Source organism: Rhipicephalus microplus, chromosome 9 (genome assembly GCF_043290135.1).
Source record: "Rhipicephalus microplus isolate Deutch F79 chromosome 9, USDA_Rmic, whole genome shotgun sequence".
In the NCBI taxonomy this organism is placed as follows: Eukaryota; Metazoa; Arthropoda; class Arachnida; order Ixodida; family Ixodidae; genus Rhipicephalus; species Rhipicephalus microplus.
The window spans coordinates 2,353,205-2,375,337 of NC_134708.1; the positions used below are offsets into that span (position 1 = coordinate 2,353,205).

The 22,133-nt window shown below is 48.0% G+C and overlaps 1 protein-coding gene across 12 annotated transcripts in view; it reads right to left on the minus strand.

Annotated features, from left to right (window-relative positions):
• The window catches only part of Wnk (Wnk kinase), a 407,304-nt gene that overhangs the window by 346,131 nt on the left and 39,040 nt on the right, over positions 1–22,133 (minus strand). For all 12 annotated transcript variants that reach the window (XR_012885945.1, XR_012885943.1, XM_075872963.1 and 9 more), the window contains exon 3: positions 21,192–21,582. Coding sequence is in view for 10 of the 12 variants with exons in the window: in XM_075872963.1 (XP_075729078.1) it covers positions 21,192–21,582 (391 nt within the window). In the remaining 2 variants the exon portion in view is untranslated. The remainder of the gene's footprint in view (positions 1–21,191; positions 21,583–22,133) is intronic.

The following is a 22,133-nucleotide window of genomic DNA, read 5'->3' on the forward strand; positions in this document are numbered from 1 at the left end:
ATTGCGGTACAGCACACGGATGTCGTAATCTTGCAGGCGAAGTGCCCACCAGGCGAGACGGCCTGAGGGATCTTTCAATGACGACAACCAGCATAGTGCGTGATGGTCGGTGACGACATCAAATGGGTGACCATATAAATAAGGTCGAAACTTTGCAAGGGCCCAGACGATTGCCAAACATTCTTTCTCGGTGACTGTGTAATTAGTCTCGGCTTTAGTAAGCGTACGGCTTGCATACGCCACGACATATTCCGGCAACCCTGGTTTGCGCTGCGCAAGGACAGCGCCAAGGCAGACACCACTGGCATTCGTGTGTACCTCTGTAGGGGCCGTAGGGTCGCAGTGGCGGAGTATGGGAGGCGACGTCAACAAACGACGGAGCGTTGTGAAAGCGTCGTCGCCCTGTGATGACCACGAATGGAGAGGCCCGTTACTTCCAAGGAGCTTTGTCAGCGGCAATATGGTAGTCGCGAAGTTTCGAATGAAGCGCCGAAAGTAGGAACACAGCCCTACGAAACTGCGCAGTTCCTTGATGAATGTCGGCTTGGGGAACTCGGCCACGGCCCGAAGCTTAGCTGAATCAGGGAGAATTCCGTCCTTGGACACGACGTAGCCGAGTATTGTCAGCTGCCGAGCTGCAAATCGGCACTTATTTAGGTTCAGTTGAAAACTGGCGTCACTCAGACGCGTTAAAACATGCCGTAGGCGTTGAAGATGCGTCGAGAAGTCCGGAGTGAAAACGACGACTTCATCGAGGTAGCACAGGCACGTGTGCCATTTCAGGTCACGCAGAACAGTATCCATCATGCGCTCAAAGGTGGCAGGCGCATTGCACAGCCCAAACGGCATGACGTTGAATTCGTACAAGCCGTCGGGGGTGACAAAAGCGGTCTTCGGTCGACCGTCCTCGGCCATAGGCACTTGCCAGTACCCTGAGCGCAAATCGAGGGATGAAAAGAATTCTGCTCCTTGCAGGCTGTCAATCGCGTCATCTACCCGCGTTGGTGGGTACACGTCCTTACGAGTGATCTTGTTGAAGCGTCGGTAGTCCACACAGAACCGCACAGAACCGTCCTTCTTCGTGACGAGAACGACAGGAGACGCCCAGGGGCTGCTAGAGGGTCGAATAACATCACGGCGAAGCATGTCGTTGACATGCTCGTTGATTACATGGCATTCTGTGGGAGATACACGATATGGACGTTGCCGCAGTGGTGGATGTGCGGCCGAGAGAAGGTTGGGCGACATCAAAAGAAGACCGGAATTCTTCCAACAGGCCCAGAAGCTGGGAACGCTGGCCTGGCGTAAGGTTGTCGGGAATGGAGGGACCGAATACATCATCGGATGATGAAGCAGACGTCGAAACAGCACTAAGCGTACTGCAACTTGAGCAGTGCATGTCATCGGGTTGATCCATAACTTGTTCGTCTTCGATGGGTTCCACGCTGCCGAGACATTCCCCTCGCACCAACGTAACGCTGTACGGGGATGAGTTCACTACAAAAATAGTGGTGCTGCCGTGAGTCAGTTGCACGGTCGCGAAAGGAACCAGCAAGCCTTTTCTGATGAAAACACGATGAGATGGGGAGAGGAGTGCAGCGGTGTCAGAAAGGCTTGCGCAGTAGACCGACACCATCTCTGACGAGTAACTTGCTTGCAGCAGATGGACTGTCGGCCGGCGTCGAAGAAGAGAATTGTGTGAGTTCTATTTCTGCTGGTGCGCAATGAATGACGGCGTCATGGCGGGAGAGAAAATCCCATCCTAGGATGACGTCGTGAGAGCATGAAGGAATTATGATGAATTCAACCGCATACATCACGTCCTGAATCATAAGGCGGGCTGTGCACATTGCCGTAGGGTGAATGCTTTGGGCGCTGGCTGTACGGAGGGAGAGCCCGGAGAGTGGCGTGGTCACTTTGCGCAGTAATCGGCTAAGTTTTGCGTTCATGACGGATACGGCGGCTTCAGTATCTACAAGGGCAGATGCACGAACGCCATTCACAAGTACGTCTATCACGTTCGATGGGCTTTCCTGAGGGCTTCCGCAGTTTGACAGCGTCGCAGCCCTTGCCTCGTGGACTGCGAGGACGAGTTTTCCTGGTCGCCCTCGTGTGTACGTGGCCGCATTGGCGACAGTGAGCGACGTCGCGGAGATGGTGAACAGCGGGTAGACGAAGCGGGGCGGGACGACGATGACATAGGCGGCGGTTGGTCATAAGAGCGGCTTGATTGGCTGGGAAAGTTCGAGGCGACCTGCGGTTGCTGCACACGATTACAATAGCGTGCTACGTGACCGACGCAACCACAAGCAAAGCAGATGGGGCGATTGTCAGAAGTGCGCCATCGGTTCGCTGGTCGCATCCATGTCGCAGAACGCGATGGGCGAGGCGGCTGCTGATATGACTGCATAGTTGGCGGCGCTCTGTGCACATGGATGGCGTCGGCATATGTGGGCGGCACAGTATCTCCGAAGGACTGCGGCCTGGCGATAGTCTCGGTGTGACCAAGGGGGCCAGTCACAGAAATCGGTGGGGGCGGCCTGGCTACAACTTGGGCGTAGCTGAGTGGCGCAGATAAAGGAGGCGGCTGGTGGTATTGAGGAACGACATCCGCGATTTCCTGCTGAATGGCTCGACGGAGCGGAGGTAGAAATGTACTTGATGGCTGCTGAGCATGTTGCGGTGGAGCAAAAGCCAGTAAAGAGACCTGGCGGGCAACTTCCTCACGCACGAACGACTTGATTTCGGCGAGCAAGGTTGCATGGTCAGGAACTGCTGACAAGGCCGAGAGATCAGCATCACGTGGTGGCGGTCGACGGGTCATCAAGCGCGGCCGCCGCATCTCGTCGTAACTTTGGCATAACGTAATGACTTCTGCCACAGTGCCATCGCTGTGGTTCTTGCCATCAGGGTTCTTTGCCAGGAGCATGGTGAAGGCATCGTCGGCGATGCCTTTTAGAACATGCGTGGTTTTGTCAGCCTGTGACATGTTCAGGTCGACCGTCTTGCACAAGTCAAGGATGTCCTCGATGTAACTTGTGAAGGACTCGCCGGTCCGCTGTGCTCGTTCACGTAAACGCTGTTCAGCTTGCAGTTTACGCACGGCAGGACGGCCGAACACGTTGACGACAGCGGTCTTAAAAGCGGACCAAGTCGGGAAATCAGATGCGTGGTTGTTGTACCACATTCCGGCCACACCCGCGAGGCAGAAAAACAGGTTACAGAGTTTAGCTGCCTCGTCCCAATGATTGGGGACGCTCACGCGTTCGTACATGGAGAGCCAGTCCTCCACGTCAGTACCATCCGCGCCGGTGAAAACAGGAGGGTCGCGGATGCGGGGGACACCGGGACATGGCGTCGGCGTAGGAGGGAGCGTTTGCTGAGCGGCGTCCTGGTGCATGGTAGAAGGCACGGTACGGGATCGAAGCTTCAAGGGCATCGAATGCGAACCAAAGATGTTTGAAGGGCACAGCACTCTCGGCACTCTCCACCACATTGTTAAGACGTTTATTGGCGGACACTCGTTAATGATCCACGACAGCGACAGTCAATGTGGGGACCGACTCTCTGCACGAGCTGCTCTTCTTCTTATGAAAAGGGCGACCCACTAGAAGGCACTGCAGAAGACGACCCAATATTCAAAGGCTTTGCCACAGCGTTCATTGACTCAGCGCTGCTCAGTCAATGACAATAATAAATTAGATTGGACAGTTTACAGTTACAATCGACAATTATCGCAAAAATTGCCGCTTACGCACAGCTTGGCGCAACAGGTCTGATTGGCACAGAATGTCGCAATCAGTGCAGCACTTCAACGCCTACACGTTACTAACCATCAGCAAGACACACACGGAACACACACCTGCATGGCACAAAGCTGTGCCCTGCTCAATGCTCAAAAGATAGCAAGTTTGTCCCAATAAAACAACCTTACGGCAAAGTATTTCCTTAATTCCTTAAAAACAAAACTCATTACAGAAACAGACCGGTATCTACTAGAGCCATCGTGGGATGCTTGCTCCGAGTCTCGAAACTGGACGCCATTTCTTACAACAAAATGTCGTCCAGTTTCGACACTCAGAGCAAGCATCCCACCGAAGCAGGGTACTTAGTTATGCTACACATCTCTGTAGCTGAACGCATCCTGGAAGTTTCGCACAGAGACAGGCAACAAGTGTTGAGTATTCGGGCAGTAGAATGGGTGTAATCCCGTATATGCACACTATCTCTCATAACTTGAAGGAAGTGGCCCAGCGGGGTAACGTTCGCGTGGTGTTTTCAGCCCCCAAAAAACTATGAGAGTTTTGCAAGTTGACCTGCCCAAATAATGTCATTAGTTTGGTCTGTGATGAGAGACACCAGGTCAGATATGTATATTGTGTGTACTGCATTGTGTACATGTTTTTGCTATCGTGTGGAAAGTATTATATTGGGCAGACCAAATGGTGTCTTATCGAAAGACTATGTTAACATGACTACAATGCAAGAAATAAACTTCCAGCAGGAGAGTTCTTAGCAGCACACTGCAAAGGTTGTGGGAGCTCCCCTGATCTGTACAGCTGCACCGTTATCAGCCGGTATCGCAATCAACTGACCTGTGAAATCAAAGAAGCTGAAGCTATAGCCGAAATGGGAAACTTGTGTGTGAGTTCACCATCAATTGCACTGATCGATAAAGAAATGACGTTTTTGGAATGACACCACGTGCAAGCTGAGTTGTGTTTTTAGGCATGAATAAGATACATGTCAAGGACATAAAATAAACAATTGGAAGTTCAGCGCCTACTTTTCTAGACGGCTCTGTTGTCTTTCCCTTTTCATTTCCATACGTGCCGCACTAACACAAGCTAAGTTCATAAATTTTGTGTAATGTAAAGCAACGATGGGACAACCTCTGAGCTCGAACCGGCCGCTCTCAAACAAGGGAGTCATCCAAGCCGGCAAATATGCCGCTTGCAAGAGACTTGCTATGCACCATAGAGATTCCTACAATATTGCCACATTCCTTCCCCAAGTTTTGTTATCGCCTTGTTACACAGTAAGCGATTTCAGCAAAATATGCGCCTGCGGTGTTCGAGAAGCTGCAGTAGATCATTTGTTAAAATCATGCCCACTTCGCGAATATTACAGATTATTATAGAACCTACGTGGCCGCTAGCAATAATGCTAGAGTATTCGACGGCACGTGTATAAATGCTGACACGCTTCACCACTTGTCAGCTGATCGCTAGCCGATGCTCTGTTTGCTGCTATCGGTGCCCATGTGTTGCTGTAATTTGACCTTCAGTTTCATGGCCACAAGTTCGGCCGAATAAACAGTTTCATCTGAACATTGAGTGTTCTTCCTTCATCCATGTCACGACCCCTTGACATCTGGTGCAAGAGCGGGGTATCGAGCCTCGTACCGTTCGCCGTGACAATATTTACTAAATGGAACTCAGGCGTTGCGATCGTTAAGCCACCATGTGCATGAGGTAGGGCATGGATTTACATAATCGTCATGCTTTTGACTTTTAACAGAGTTGAGGCTATATTTACGGTTGTATTTTGTCATTTGTCTCAGATCAAAGAATGAATCGTTATAACTTCATGACTAGATTTTAATTGGTGAGTTTAAGAAGGTAGAGTGATGAAGTGGAACAGCTGAACATTTCTTCAACTTGCGACAAAGTAGCTGCAGGTCCCACATAGCCAAACAGAGGAGAAAGAACGAAGCTTCCCTAACTCTATCAACTCTTCCCCAACTCTATCAACGTCAATGAAGTTGTCCCACTGCTACATAGTAGTTTTGAACAACAGCTGGTGAGAAGCGATACTATGGGGAGCAATAGTGGCAAGATGGCACAATAAAGGCAAGAACGTTGCTGCTGAAGTGACTATGTGCAGTTTGTACATTTCAAGCGGTAGAAATACACGGCAACACTTTTTTGACTCTTAATGCCTGAATTATGAAACTGCCAAAGAAAACCTTATTTTAATTTTCCAGCTTTAAATAACACCTTTCACATGATTCCACAGTTAATTTTATCTACAATGTACCTTTAATGCATACATTTATGTATGTCGCGATTTCTCGCCATGCCACAGAAGCGAGAATCTTGCAGAGGAAAACGTACTTCAGAACTACGCAACATGTCGTGTGCCACGTCTTGAGCGCATACACACCAAGTAAATAAAATTACTGAAGACAGAACTTGCGTCAGCCAGACAAGAATGAAGAAGTGAGTTCTCTTGCAAGCACTTCACACTCTCCTCCATCAGCTGCAAAAGATTTGGTTCTAGCATAAAATACATTACACAAGACAGTGCTAGATTTTCCATGATAAAAGCTATGTTCCCTGTGAGTACATGACAGCCGGCATTAAAGACGACACACATTCCATGACTTCCTTGCTCGAAGTTTTTTGTTATGTTACGAATTCGCGACACTAGGCATAGACGGATTAAGTGTCCATGGAATGAATTCACTACAGAAACTTATAGATTCACGAATCAATCACAGTAAAATGTTTAAAATTCGTTCCGCTATGAGTGGAGTAACAAAGATTTGTTGCATGCTTTCTCTCTTTGCCCGTCCTGGCAAAAGCGCTGGAAGCTCAGCAGGGAGGGACGGCACAGGGAATGAGGTACATGCTCTTCGTGACGTTTTGACTTTTCCATTTCCAACGTATGACTTCTTGAGTGCAATCAACTTTCGGCAGCTATAATAACTACAGAGCATGCCATTTTCAAATCACCCAATGGTGCAGAACTCGAGTCAATGATGCAGCGATTGTAAGTAAATAGTGCAATTTTTTCACAGAAGAGGAAGCGATTTTAAGCTCACTTTCAGAACTTTATTGTAATTTTCAGGCCCCGTGGTGCGCTATGATGTTTGGCTCGCTCATCCTCTTGAGTCTTCACTACTTATCGGCAAAGTTTCCTGACCACGTTGAAAAAGTTTTGAAGGACCTCTTTAAAGCATACTGGTTAGATTCCTTCCTTTTAATTGCGAGTAGAAGCCCACTAAGAACAAGAGAGCATGTTTGCATAGTTTCCGCTTTTGCTGCGCTGTCTTTGTAGATTATTGGCTTTCAAAACGTCCCGCATTGGTCGCGAAATGTTGCGAGTCGCCGCCTGGCGACAACTCGCTGAAGCGCATCTAGCGGGGCATAGCCTCCTCTATACTTTCTGTGCCTGCTACGTCGTCGGGAGGACAATAGGAGCACGGCGTCGCTGGAGTTGCGGAGAGTCGCCGCTTGTTCTCGCGGTGACACCCCTCTCGTTGAATGACGAAGCCCCTGCGACCGTTCGAGTGCTGAAAATCGGATGGCTTAAACATGCGTTTTCACGACCGTTATCTCGCCGCTATGCCACATTTGCTGGATTTGCGCCTTCTAACAATAGAAACTTCCATTCTTCAAAGGCTCACAGTGGTACACGACATACGAGTGGTATTTGTGGAACACTACTTGTGTGACTGGAAAATAAACACTCCCTGTGGTGGGTACCGTGCAGTATTCAGTTTCCACTTATTTGTGATTGCCACGATTGTACAAATGATAACCGCCAGTAGAAAGCCTACGCTACGTTTGAACACAAACAGGAGTGTCATTGAAGACAGTACAGTTCCCTTTCTATTATACTGCACGAGAAGCCTGTTGGATATATTTCGTAATGTATAATTTTTCTAGCAGGAGTGCGGCATGTATTAATGAGAACAAATATAAGAGATAGCAAGAGGTGTAAGTGAAATGATTTACCAGTTCGTGGTAAAAAAAAACACAGGGTCAGGAAACTAATACAGTGGCACTGGAAGGACACGTAAACAATTTATTCTCAGACACAAAAAAGGCATAGATATAGAAAAGCTGCGCCTTTTAAAGCTTAACATATTTTCTGCTAAGAGGCTTTTGTGCGAATTACTTGTAAATGTCTATTTTGTCAGTGGCTGTAGATGCATAGTTCACAAGTAGTGGCCTGATAAACTCCAAACATATAAGCTAGGCCAGGTCGTGGTGGCGCAGCTGGTCACATTGGGGGCAGTTGAGAAGGCCAGAATCAACAATGGCAGGTACAGCCGCTACTTTAGGTGTTCCGAGTGGCTTCTCCAGTTTTGGTTCCTTTTTGAGAGTAGTTTCCATGAATAGGCTGTTATGAATTTTGCTCTGTTGCGATGGTAGCGGTGGCGAAGAGCGGTGAGCAGTCGAGCGGGCTTCGCTGAAGCCTTAGCCCGAAGGTCAAACAGGGAGGCAATCCGTTTGGAAAACAGCAACAAAAGTAGCGTTTACTGTAGCAGCTTGTCGTTTGTACAGGGCCGGCCAGCACGACAACGTCGGCTGGGGCAAAAAAAATCTTCTAACATGGGGCCGGCTCGGCCTTAAATAGCGTCTTTGGTCCATTCTCTCCGACCAGTTCTCGGGCTCGGAGGGGGAGACGTAGCCATACCCGGAACTGCAAAGTGGTTTGGCGGAGGAAACGACGTTATCCCGGACTGCACGGTTCTCCTGCACAGAAGGCGGCGCTGGGAGGGGGGGAGACAGTTCGTCGAAACAGGGCTAGATCTTGCGAGACGTGCTCCCGAACGAGGAACATGTCTGTGGCACAACAAGGCGTAAAATGTCCAAGACATAGATGAAGTGGTCAGAAGGCTAGAGTAGCCCGCCCCTGTCTTGATTTCGTGTCAGCTGCTGCAGTGGCTGGTTAAACAGTGTCTTCGAAGTCGGATAACAGCAGCTGTCACAAGTCGCATGTTCCCTGATAATATGGGCAATATAGCCACCAACATACACATTCGCTGAAAGCTGCAGCATTGGCAAACTTGCAGGCACCCTGGCCACTCTGAGCCGCTTGAGTGCGTGGCCAGCTTCTGGTGGCAGCTCAAATGAGCTTCCATATGATCCCGGTGCATTAAGTAAGAGACCCGTGCCAAGTTGTGCAGCACAATGCTGCTTTCTGACGATGCAGCGATTCCAGTTTTCAGCAGCTTTTCTAACCCAGGCATGCCACAGCCAATTGGTCATAACAACCAAGTGACTTTCATAAAGTGCCAAAAATTGCCTCTATCGGGTCACTGCTGAACTTCCTTGTAAGCACAAAAGAAAACTTTTTCGTCACAAGCAAGTGACGAACACATGCAGCCGTTAAATAAGTGGTCAAGAGTATAGCTTCATAAGTTTCTGCGGTGAGGAAGCCACGTGGAGAAGTTAAGTTTTTCCTTAGTTCCTCAATATACAAAGGGAAGGTCACGTTGAGCCACTCTAGAGGACCATGTCAAAATGACGAGCGTCAGGAAAATGTCAGTGAATCTGCTGTACTTTATTGCTGATGGCGTGCAGGGTGAACCAGCGAAAGATGTTCTTCATAAACTCAATTGCTGGTCCAGCAAACGTGAAGAAAGTATGGCTGCCCTGTCCTGCTTGTTCCTTCAGGAATTCTAATGCTGAGGTTAGATCCAGGGAGAAAACCTCTACTGCTCTTATCACGTTCACAGTGGTGACCCAGGCTGTTTACTATTCGGAGCAATTTTTGGAGCATAAAAAAGTCTGTGTTGGAGCAGATTTGGAGCAGATTTAGAGCAGGGCTGTGTTTCAGAGTGAATTTGGAGTAGGCACAATGGAGGTTATGATCATTTGAAGCGAAACATGTCAAAACTCTCAGTGAACATTATTATCAATGTGAAAACTAGAAATGCTGCTACAATGTACACAAGGAGACAAAAAACAGGCACCCAAAGAGCAGTCATTAATCAGGCTCTTAGCACCAAAATGTCACATCCAGGTTTCGCTGCACTGTGCAAAATTTGGGTGATGTGCTAAAGAGAAGCGAGCGTGACAATAATGGTTACACACGTTAGTGACAAGGTAAGCACAGAGTATACCCTGTCTGTGATATATACGACAGGTGTTGTAGGTTTATAGAAAAAAAATACCTAATTATAAAATCAGCAATCCAATGATTAAAGAATAAAGAATAAAACTAGATCACTGCAAGTAAGAACATACTGTATGAAGTTTTTTGCGCAGTTGCTTCACTGAATATTGGCCACAACTCACTGTGGGTGATGCTACACCCTACTCAATAATTGCTAGAGGTGTAACAACAAGCCACATTTTTCTTCAATCTAGAGGACTAAGGGCTCAGCATTTCCTGTTTTCTAAATTTAAAAAAAATCATTTAAAAAAGAAGGTGGTGTGATTTCAACAGCTGGTACAAATCGAGTGGGGTCAGTGGTCAATGTAAACATGAAGGGGGGGGGGGGGTGCATTTAGCCATGAAGACGGAGTTCGTTTGTTGAAATGTTGGCTTTTGGGACTGCACACATTCACGAATTTTGCACCTAAATATGCCGTCAAGGTGCGATGGATGAATTATATAAGCACCGTGCCTCTGACACGGTTGGGCAATAACTATGACATTCTGCAAACAGGCAAGATGACGGATAGCGACCAACTGGTTTGGTAGGAGGAGTGCTACCATATTTTTTTTTATTTGGGTGGAGGAGGGAGTCAATGTGCGATTTTCTAACAAACAGCAGTCGCACTGAGCTCGCTTGCAAGCGTAGTTCCCAACAAGTGCAAGAGAATCACTTAGGAATATTTACAAGCCAGGGAGACTTCTTTTATCTTTTATTGGGATATAAATTCTACCGACAGTTTCTCGACGGGCTGCTACCGTCCCTGTCATGCCGCCCCACCTCCTTCACTCCAAGGCGCATGACATGACATCCCCCATCGTTTACACTGGTCGTCAAAGGCTCAACTGAGAGGAATGAATGCCCCATCTGTTTTTAACTTGCGAGGGTGCTGACACCCCCTGTAAAGTTGTATGCGCCGCGTGGCACTGGTGTCTCGTGAAAAGCCGTAATTTGCGGTCACAACTATTGAGCGATAGGTGGCATTGTGTTCACGTGCGTTGGTCACCATTATCATCATCATAGTTAGATCAGTAGCGCCTGCGGTGACCCCTGGCGGCAAGCCTTGGTGGCGGCAGTGTAGTGACATGCCCATAAAGCCAATGAGGACGAAAATTAGACGCGATGATAGCGCCGTCTGGATTGCGGCGGCAGTTGTATAAAGATTAAAAAATTACTATTTTACTGACAATTGAAACAGTTTCTATTATCTTCTGCACACAAATAGCTTTTCTGAACTAATAATAACAAAAATATTGTTTGTATATTGTGGGGGTGCTGATACCCCCCCCCCCTGTAAAGTTGTCTGCGCCGCGTGGCGCACGTGTCTCGCCCCAAGGCTTTATTTCGGTGGTGACCACCGCCCGGCGATAGATGGCGTTGTGTTCGCTTTGAGTACCACTGTTGGTAGAGTGGTAGCGCTGGCGGTGGCCCATGGCGGAAGGCAGGCCTTGGTGGTGGGCGATAGTTGAGCGAGCCTCTTCGGCGCATGGCGGCTGCCGCGAACGGTTGTCTGTGGCGTGGGTTCCCGGTGCTCGGCACCGCGGGCTTCGCGCCGGGGTCCCACGTGGAAGGTCAAGCGTTGGCGACGCCGCCTTGGGTATGTGTTAGTGTGTTGTGTGTGTTAGTGTGTGTTTATCATGTTATTGTGTGTTTAGTGTGTCACTGCGTTATGTTGTTTGTATGGTAGCGTGTTAATCAAAATTGGTGTATCATTCGGCGGACGATGTCGTCGTCTAAATTAGTTAATAAATGTATGTATGTTGTGTGCTTTGTACCGACCACGTCTGCTGTGTCCGTTCACTTCAAGAGCGTGGCGTGGCGAGGCGCTCGTTCACCTCGCCGAGACTCCACACTGGTGCCCGTTCGCCTCGCTGAGACCCCACACTGGCTGCCCAACGTGGAGCTCTTGGAGTATCGGACGACCGTTTTTGCGGTTCAATACAGGGATTTTGTTAAAGCCGGAGTAGAGTAGGCCCAGGGGGGACTTCTTTGCTAGCGTCGGTGGTGTGCTTTGTTGAGAAGCGAGGAGATTGGTTTTGTAACGTGTTTGAATTTGTCGGCAGGTTGACTTTCTATTTATTTTTTTTGCTCACAAGTGTTATTTTTTGTTGTTAGTTTTCAAAAACGTTGTTGAATTAGGACGAGAGCCATGCGGTCTGCATCCTGGGGTGAGCAAGGCCTAGAGCACGTGGTTTGTAGGCCGGGCCCGAAACGAGTGAGTATGGAAGCCTCGTGGGTGGTCCGATTTTCTGTAAATAGCTTCTTCCATCTCTTTGGGCTTAGGGAGTCGGGCGTCGTTGCTGACTTGTATTGCGGCTCGGCGCCAGGGCGTCGTGACACCGCCCGGGGCGGTGGACGCCGATCGCTCGGTAAGCTGCTGTGTGCGGCGAGCAATAGGGCCACCTCACAGAGTGGACGTCTCCTCGCGGCTGCCTCTTCTTCGCCTAGGCTGGGTGCTGGGTGGATGCCGGTTGTTGCCGAGCGACTCATTAAGCCTAAGGCTCTACGCAGCCGCCTGTCGCACGTGGCACAACTAGGTGGATCAGGGCGTTGAGGTGTTGCTCTCTGCTTCCCTCACTTTTTTTTTTCTTGTGAGCACGAGTTAGGAAAAGTGATTTTTGTTTTATTTTGATGGGCGTTTCGGCCGCCACCGATGTATTAGCTAGCAGTACTGACCAACGTACCACGCGGACGAAAAGCTCGAAGCTCCCTTCCCCAGGACCTGCTCGATTCTTTTCTTTCAAGTTTTTTTTTGTTGTTATTGATGTATTCAGCGGGAAGGATGTCATCCACGGCCGGCTGTCCTGCACATCTTCAGCATCGCTGGCCAGGAATGCGGTCGTGAGGTCAGGCGATGGAGATGCCTGTGACCTGCGCAACTGCCTGCAGTCCGGCGCCCTCGCGAGTGCTGGTCGCAACTGGAAGACGTGTCAGCGCTAGCGACGGATCGTCGCGCCGACGGCAACGTTGCTGTTGCGGGGCCGGTACTGAGGTGAAGTCTAGCCGGACAGTGCAGCAGTGTCGACCAGCGGCGGTGTCGTGGTGCAAGGACATTATGGTCGTGCGATATCATTTTTTTTTTTGTTAAAGCTTGTGTAGCTAATTTTTGATTTCGGGATATGGTTTGATTTAAGGTTGGGGGAATGTGGGGGTGCTGACACCCCCTCTGTAGAGTTGTCTGCGCCGCGTGGCGCCCCAAGGTTTTGTTTCGGTGGTGACCACCGCCGGGCGATAGATGGCGTTGTGTTCGCTTTGAGTACCACTGTTGGTAGAGTGGTAGCGCCGATGGTGGCCCCTGGCGGAAGGCAGGCTTTGGTGGTGGGCGAGAGTTGAGCGCGCCTCTTCTGCGCATGGCGGCTGCCGCGAACGGTTGTCTGTAGCGTGGGTCCCCGATGCTCGGCACAGCGGGCTTCGCGCCGGGGTCCCACGTGGAAACTCAGGCGTTGGCGACGCCGCCTTGGGTATGTGTTAGTGTGCTGGGTGTGTTAGTGTGTGTTTAGTGTGTCACTGCGTTATGTTGTTTGTATGGTAGCATGTTAATTAAAATTGATGTAACATTTGGCGGACGATATCGTCATCTAAATTAGTTAATAAATGTATGTATGTTGTGCGCTTTCTACCGACCGCGTCTTCTGTGTCCTTTCACTCCAAGAGCGTGGCCTGGCGCGCGCTCGCCTCGTAGAGATCCCACAATATTTATAGCCGCGTATAAAACGAAATGGTTTTTAAAGCACCAGGGTGTTTCGATATGACAATTGGCCGTTCGCATAGTGTCTGCATCATGGCTGTCCCCCGCTCGTTAGAGCAGCCCCCTGTCTCAATTTATCTCGTTTGCATATAGTACAATGCAGTAAACTACTTACTAGAAGCTCGCAAGTCTCTTGCATGCTTACTTCAGTAAGTGAGTGATGCCGCATACAGGCCGAGCGAAACGACAACGCTGATCACACAAACTTGCAGCAATAAATTGTTTTATTTCAAGTCAATTGATGTTTCCATGAAATAAAGGTCACGTAAGTAACATTTTAGCATGTACAGCAGTGAACAATATGCATACATCACAAAGCGGGTACGTACGTACTACGCATAGCCCCAATGCAGATGCCCGGAGCACAGAAGCTGTCCAGCACTGAGTGATATATACATCGCGCACCACAAAAACTTTACAGCAGTAAGTAAACGTGTACCCCTATCGTTCCTGCACTTCTGTAGCTGAAGATGTCTAAGCACCTCGTTGACAGTATTCGGCAAACCTTCTGTAAATAATATCAACGTATACGCCTGCCTTTCACAAGCAGTGTGGCCCGACTGTTTGTTTTCAGGTTCGCGCTGCCAGCTCAAGGGGGTCACTTTCCAATCTTCCACAGGTTTGCACTATTTGTGCCTATAAATGATTAAAATTATTTGTGAAGCAGTTTTTTATGCGTACTACCTTCAAGTCTTACAAATAGAATCATCAAAAAAAAAAAAACTTAGATGGCACTTCATTTACTGTCGTCGGCGGTGTGCTGTCGTTTTGATGGTAGTGACACCTGACAGTGCGGACGCGAAGCTTCCAACATGCCATGGGCCTGGTGGAAGCATGAGAGAATTGAGAGTCTTTTTTGCGCATGGCATTTGGCGCGAACGGTTGTTTCTCGCTATTTGTCCCCCGTGCACGGCACCGCGGGCCATATGCCGGGGGCCCTCGTCGAGAGTCAGGCGACGGCGACGCCACCTTGTGTTTGCTACTGTTGAGTGTTGCGTAATTATGTGTAAGGATGTTTCAGCATGTTTCAGCACAATTGATGTGTAATTATTTGGCTGACGATATGGGGGGCCCTTGTGGGGAGTCAGATGTTAGCGACACCACCTTGTTTGTCATGTTGTTGATTGTTGTGTAATATAGTGTAAGGTTGTTTGGCGCGTGAATCATAGAGCAAAGATAATGTGCAAAGAGTGTTCCTGGAGTGGCTGTACTCTCTTGAACCAGCGTTTTATAGATTTGTGCAAGATTGGACTTCAAAGAGTGAACTGCTAGCTTCACTTCGTGTAACATTTCAATTTGTTTCTATCCCATTCATATATAGCTTCACTCACGTGGTGGAACTGACTTCTTTTTTCTTTTTGGTGGACTGACGACAACACCGATTGTTCTAATGGCGTTAGCGAAGCATGAGAGCACTTGTTTGTTAGTCATGACGGACTTCACGGCTCTATTTCTGTGTGCACTGGCAAGCCCGCACAATGAGCCTTTGCCCTTTGGAAAAACTTGCTTTCGGGCAAGTTGGTGCCTTAGTTTGCCGATCATTTCTGTGACCCATTACTAGGAGCAGGAGAAAGAGGGGAGGAAAGAGACAGACGGGCGCCAAGTGAGCCCTTCGCGAGCAGCAGTTGCAACACATTGTGGCAGACATGCTCCACGTGGATATTTAGGCTTAACTTTACGATACAGGCATACCGAAGAACGTTGCGCAGCATGATCTCATTTTTTTTTAGATAGCAAAGAGGATGTTTCGTGGCCGAATATCGACTTGCGTGAATTATAGGCTGTTTCAATAGCCCACAATGCTGATACCTGTTGCCCAATGGCCACCATGACTGCACAGTAGCCGGTGTGACTCATGAACGAAAAAAAAAAGTCAGTTTTGTATGCGTTATCGCCAGTTCCATAACATTGATAACAAATATGAATGGCTATTAACGACATGCTGCTAAACTTTCAACAGCGAAGACACACGCAGTGGCACAGATACTTAAGCTAGCAGCGGCATTATCAAAAAAGCTCTAGTTGTGTTTTTTGTGACCAAAAGTAGTTTTGAGCCAGAAATGGTTCGATGACGTGTAAAAAGGCGGAATAGTGGACTTTGGCGCAGTTGGCACAAGCTCTACTCGAATGTGTGCAGCAAGACTCGGGAATATTAAATTGTAGCAAAATGGCGCAATTGGATCAGCACTGCGTTCATTTTCTCTATGTAGTTAGGCTACACGTGTTTCTTTGTCAAGCATCGCACAGGCTTGACAAGCCATCCTTTTTGAATTTCATAATATTTCTTTAGGTAACTGGACGGCACTTCACCATTCTTCCCAAGCTTACGAGCAAGGAACTGAGATACCATATTTTTGAGGCACATAGCAGTAGCCAAAACTAAGGAAAAGTAGCCTTTCAGGATCACACGGGTACTCAATTTGGTATGTCAAAAACCCACTGAATAAATGTTTCATAGAAAAAAATCAGAATGATGAAACCAACTTCTTCCACTTTTTTTTATCACATATCGAATAAGCGTTGACAACTGCTTTCCGTCGAGTTTCGGGGTGAAATAGTATGCAACTAGGATTCTGTAAGCTGTAGAGAGGCCATTTATCACAAAGCAAAGCAATGAATTTGCTAGCATGGGCTCAGTTTCATTAGCGATTCCCATATCGAAATGACCAACAAAACAATCTTGTTGCATGTTGTATATTAACTCGGGCTTAGCCCTCATCTCACCCACAATCAAAGAGCAAACCCTACACTGCGACACATCAAGTTTTTGAAGCTCTACTTTTAAACTAGCTTGAATTTGGTGATTAAAACCAGTCTCGGCAGAACTGCTCCCGATGTAATTTTGCAGCGTGCTTCTTCTCAGCAGCTTTAGAAGCATCTCTTTTCGCGCATGCTCATACGCCTTTGTAGAAAAGTGCCTAAATATAATGCAATGACGAATCACGTCTTCAGACCATGCTGGCTCCTTTGGCTTCAAGTTTGAGATTTCGTCCCACAAGAAAACGGCAAGAGGGCATTTTTCTTTTGCTTGTTCCCGCATGTACTGCAAGTCGCCAAAATGACAGTCAGACTTCATTTTGTTGAGCTCATCTTTATATCAGTGCACTGTTTCTAGAAGTCTGTCAATTTGTCTTTTTAAATCTCGCTCCTTTCGCTTCCGCTTGGCTTTTCTGTGGCAAGCAGGCTGGACACTTCAACATCAACCTGTGTTGTTTTGTGAACATCTTTACGAGAGACATGTTGGGAATCATGACTGATCATAGAAATTTTAATTGCTGCTTGATCAGTTCCCAATGTTTCTTTTGCTATCTCCTCGCTACATGGTTGGTTGATGTCTGCAGCTGGCATCCTTCATTAATGGAATTCGAATTCTAAATCCTCACTGCATGGTTGATGAACATGTTGAATCCGCTCTTGTTGGTCTTCATCGTCCAAGCACTTCCTCTTATTCCGTGGTGGCCCGTTTTCCTTGTTTGTGCTCTGCGACCTGGATCTTTTGAGGATGTTCTCAGAACACCTGTCCTTCAAAGGTTGTCCTTCAAATGTGCCGTCCTTCAAGTGCGCCGGGTATTCGGGGAATACAGATGGCACAACACCTATTTTGAGGCACTGCCGCTTGCCATCTATAAATTGTGTTTCTCTGAAATGCCTCCTGCATACTCTTGAGTAATTGAAGTTGGTGCTTGCCTCCCAGTCATCCTTCCAAATGGCTTCTATCCATTGCTGCCACAGCGTTTTGTCAGCAGGAATTTCATTAAAGGAGATGCCCGGAAGCTTGCTCTTTGAATATGACCGGCAGAGAGGTAAACAGCAGTAGGCCATAGAGATCTGCCAAAAGAAAGTAAAGAAAATAAAAATTACCATACAGGTTAATGCCTTGGGTCAAAAGTCAGTGCTTCAGGTTGAGACACAGACTTGAAGACCAGATAACTACATCGCATTCGAGATAGAGCACATTCGATCAAAAACACTGCCAATTCAGCTTAAAACTGGCACTTACTGGTGCAAAATATGCGACACCATGCTTGGTCAGCATTCAGGGTAAGACAAACAGCTTACTTACTCAAAGCGACGAAGTATAACTGCTGATTGCTTTCTTTACGGTACATGTGCAATGAGTTCACACTTGGAAACACAAAGCTTTAGGCTTACCTTTGAAATTGGGTGCTCAGGACATGTTCGTAGATTTCGTCGTTTTCAGCGTAAAGTGACTCCACCCCGTCACACTTCCTTCCAAAACTAATTGCTCATTACTGAAGCTTGAAGACAGCGAACATTCAAAACGACAAACTGTAACAGCAACGCGCGTGACCGCAAAGCCCGAGAAGTCAGCTTATCGTTGCAGCAGCCGCACGCCAACCCGATCGTGGACACACAGAGAAAGAAGGTTATGACGGCTACTAGCGGCTATTGCGTCAACTCTACATGGCTGGCGCCACCTCACGGCATCTGGCGGCGTAATCCCAGGGCAAAGTGAAGGAGTGAGAGCTGACAGCCAATGGTTACGCTTGGATCATGAGGCTGGCACAGAAAGTATAGAGAGGCCTATGAGTGGAGATTGCTCCCTGTGTCATCTGCTAGCCATGTCGTGTTTGCATGGAAGTGTACGCCATGCACGCTCTCAAAGGGTAGTTTGTTCGATTTTGTTAGCGTGGGCTCAAGTGCTTTTACACATGCCTGAAAAAATGTACATAAGCATTTAGTCTTGCTCAGCTGTTAATGCACAGTAATAAGTACAGCTAGTGCAACTTTCCATAGTGCTGTATATTATTGTGGTACTTTCCACTCACCAGAATCATTTCTGTTTTCTGTATGGGTGCCACTTTCTGCTTGAAGCACATCATAAAATTAACTTGGCATCATCCCAAACCTAGGCACTATTAAATGGTGTGCGAATGCAGCGTTTTAGCGAGCCAGATGAAAACAAAAACTATTAGGTGCATAGCTATAGTACTGTAGTGTGTCAATTAGGTTTAGTAGTGTTTATGGGGCCATGGTACCGCTACAGAGACAGAAAATATTGTATTTCACACAGTGGGCTGGCAGTTTTGTCTTGGTGGCTTCAGGTGACGGCACCCAGTCCCTGAACTCTGGCGGCATGCTCAGCCTGCCAGACGGTGCTGAACAGGGCGTTCAGCTCCGAGCTGAGGAGGGCCGCCTCCCAGCAGCGGCGGCGCAGACTAAGAAGGCTCCCTGCGGCTCCCGCAGCTGGGGCAACGGCAAAAACGATCGATCTAGAGACTGCCTCTGGTCTGGAATTTACTATCACAAAAGGCGCATTCCAATCGGCAGCGTTTTTACGACAGTTGTCACCGGCACATTCTCAAAGCATGTGGCTCAGCGTTGCTCTGGGCCCATATGCTTCACATGTATCGGTGGGGTATAAGTACGGGAAGCAGTGACATAAAATGAGCAAACTGGGGTATGAATGGGTTTGAAGCAAGCGAAAGCTTACGGCATCAAGTCTGTTTAATTTATCGTGCAGTGGCGAGAACTTACGCCTTTCAAGCCTAATGCTGGGTGATGTCCTGGAATGTTCTCAGATGATCAACCCACGACCACAGTGATCCTTGTTGCTGCATGTCTGTCAAGGTGTTTCGATCCAGTGGACCCAAAGCCTCGTTCTTGAAGTCGGAGGTGGCAGCCACGTAATAGGCCGCGGCTCGGCGAGTGAGACCTCGAGCCGCGTTTCCACGCAAGCGGGACAGTGTGTGCCGGGGTGCATAAGAGGAAGACTGTTGGAATTTGTGTTTGCGAGTGCGAGGCCGAGTCACCATTGCCACACATTTGAAGAATGCGGTCCGCTTCCCGTGAGGCACGGCCGCATGCGAGACCTTGGACTGCCGCCCGCGAATCGCTGAAGCCCTAACTACATGCACGCAATTTCCTAGCAACGGCAACAAGCGGCAGCAACAAACTTGCTCCGTCGCACCGTGGCGTCGTGACGGCTGCACTGCAACAGCATGTTGGCGACGAAGTGTCATTGTTGCTTGAAAACTGTCACGTGCATACACATAAATTGAAAATAGAAGTTTAAAAATTGGTCGATGACAACATGCCAAATTCATTACTGTCTTGTATAGCCTAAGAAAGTCACAAAAACGTTTCGCGACTTTCTTTTTCTGCAAACTTTGGTGTAACCGCTACAGGCTGCCTAGAAGCGTATACGCTATGGCGCCTACAATGCACTTCGCATGACGATTTCGCATTGTAGCAAGCGACCAAATTCTCACAAGCTACCGTCGAGACATCAAAACAAACCTTTGATAACGAGATTTATGAGAAAATATGGCGGTTCTCTCACTCTCCGCGTGAGATGAGAATGTGAAAAAGGTAGCCGATACCTTGCATCCCTTGAAGTACACGCGGATAACAAGCATAAAGAAAAAATTGCAACCGAAGCGAGGACCACAGGCACAGCCATATTGCCAGAAATCCTCACGCTGGCTTCCGGGCGACAAGCGATCTTTTCTAGTTTTCCACAAATGCGCGATGCGATAAGCAGCGGCGACGAATGGGCCTCCGCAACAGCAAATCTTGTTGCTCGTTGCTGCCACTTGTCGCTGTTGCGAGGAAATTGCATACATGTGGTTGTGGCTTTATGACGATCTCCACATTTCGCATTCAGACAGCGTGCTTTGCGTTTATGTTGTACAATTTCATGAAAAATCTCACCTTTTTCTTCACAATATCTTGAGCGTTTTAGTGGCATTGCTATTGACTGATGAAAGGCAGCAGTCATTTTTCTTTTCAGAAGAAAAAAAAACATTCTCATCACAAAATAACCAGACTTTGTTATCTCACTATTACGAACGTCATCCATCGATGAAAGCTATATATCTGCAGAACTCTGACAAGCTTTTTATACTTTTACTGGTGCAAGAACATTTGCATCCCTCGTAAACGTCAAGGTAGAACAAAGCATTGTCAGCCACTAAGCTTTCCTCACTGGTCTTATCGACTGTCCCACATTTCATCGTGAACAGAATAAAAAAAATGCGTATGCATGTTTGTGCAAACAGTAGTACTGAACTTATCACACCGATATGCTGATTTCCTACAATTTTTTTTTCCTTTTTTTTTTGTATCCAGATGAGCAAAAAGTAAATAAGTAGTTCAGTCGCACTACAGCACTGCATAGTAGACAGAACACAAGTATGTACAAACAACACAGCAAAAGCATGATTTAGTGCGGAAGTATCCCTTTCATACCGCGCAGAATGCGCTTCATTCGCTAATTATATTAACGCTGCATGAGCTCTGTGCATCGATTAGGCAGAGAGGAGCGTAAATATTACCAGAAAACTGCAGTCAATGCATTTCATTCGCCGACAATTCGCTGCACACAAGGAAGCGCTGCTGCGTGTAGTGTGTATTTGCATACGCGTCGCAGACCACTTATCCCCACTACCGCAGAGTGCCACCTATGGCCCGAACTCGCCACGAATAGCAACTCCTGCTTAACCACAAAGTAATCCATAGACTATCGGCTAAAAGACATCCCACACAATTATGTGTTAGCTGGATCAGAATGACTTTTCAACGCACCAATGACACTCTTGGCAAATGAGCGGTTCTTGAGAGTGGCGAGCCCCAGGTCTCCAATCTTGACGGAGCCAGTGGTGCCGGTAATGAAGATGTTGTCGCACTTGAGGTCCCGATGAATGATTGGCGGTGGCCGCGAGTGCAGGAAGTGCAGGCCTTTGAGAATCTGACGACACCAGGACTTGAGCACTTTCATGTTGATCTTCTTGAAGCGGCGCAGGTACGTCTTGAGCGTGCCCGATGTCATGAGTTCCGTGATGAGCACCAGGAACTTGCGCTTGGCTGTGTTCACCTCCCAGTAGTCGTAGAAGCGCACAATGTTCGGGTGCTGGAGGCCCTTCAGCATCTCCGCCTCCTCACGAAAGCGCTGCCGCTCACTTTTGTTGAGCCGTTCCTGCAAACAAGAATAAATTGTGGAATCCATCATACACTTCTTCCTTTGTTGCTCTCTCGCTTTTAAAGCACAGCATCACTACTGAAATTCGTTGCTGGGCTAGTTGGTTTGAGATTGAAAATCAGTTTCAAAATTTAGCTGTACAGCTGTGGTAACCACCGTTAAACGACAACAATGCCACCATTTCTACGATGCCAAGCCTTTTTATTTGGTGCACGTTATGTGTGGCCCTATTCTGACGTGTAGGCACACGTCCAGGCACCACTCGCGACACCGCCCGCTAGCATACGCCACTGTGCTAAGCCTTGTCTTCACTGGACGCCAGTGACAGCATTCCTCTCCACATGAGCTTGATTCTGTTGAGTGCTTGGTTGGTCGCTGCTGGCAAGATGATTGCACCCCTGCAACAAGTGCACCACATGGTGCCTTTGCAGTAAGCTTCTCGGCAACACATTCAGGGGCCCCCTTTTGAGTGGTAGCCGTGATGACCTTCGCCCTGCACGCAAGCTTGATCGGTAGAGACCGGATTATAGGCAAATGCCTATTTTGTT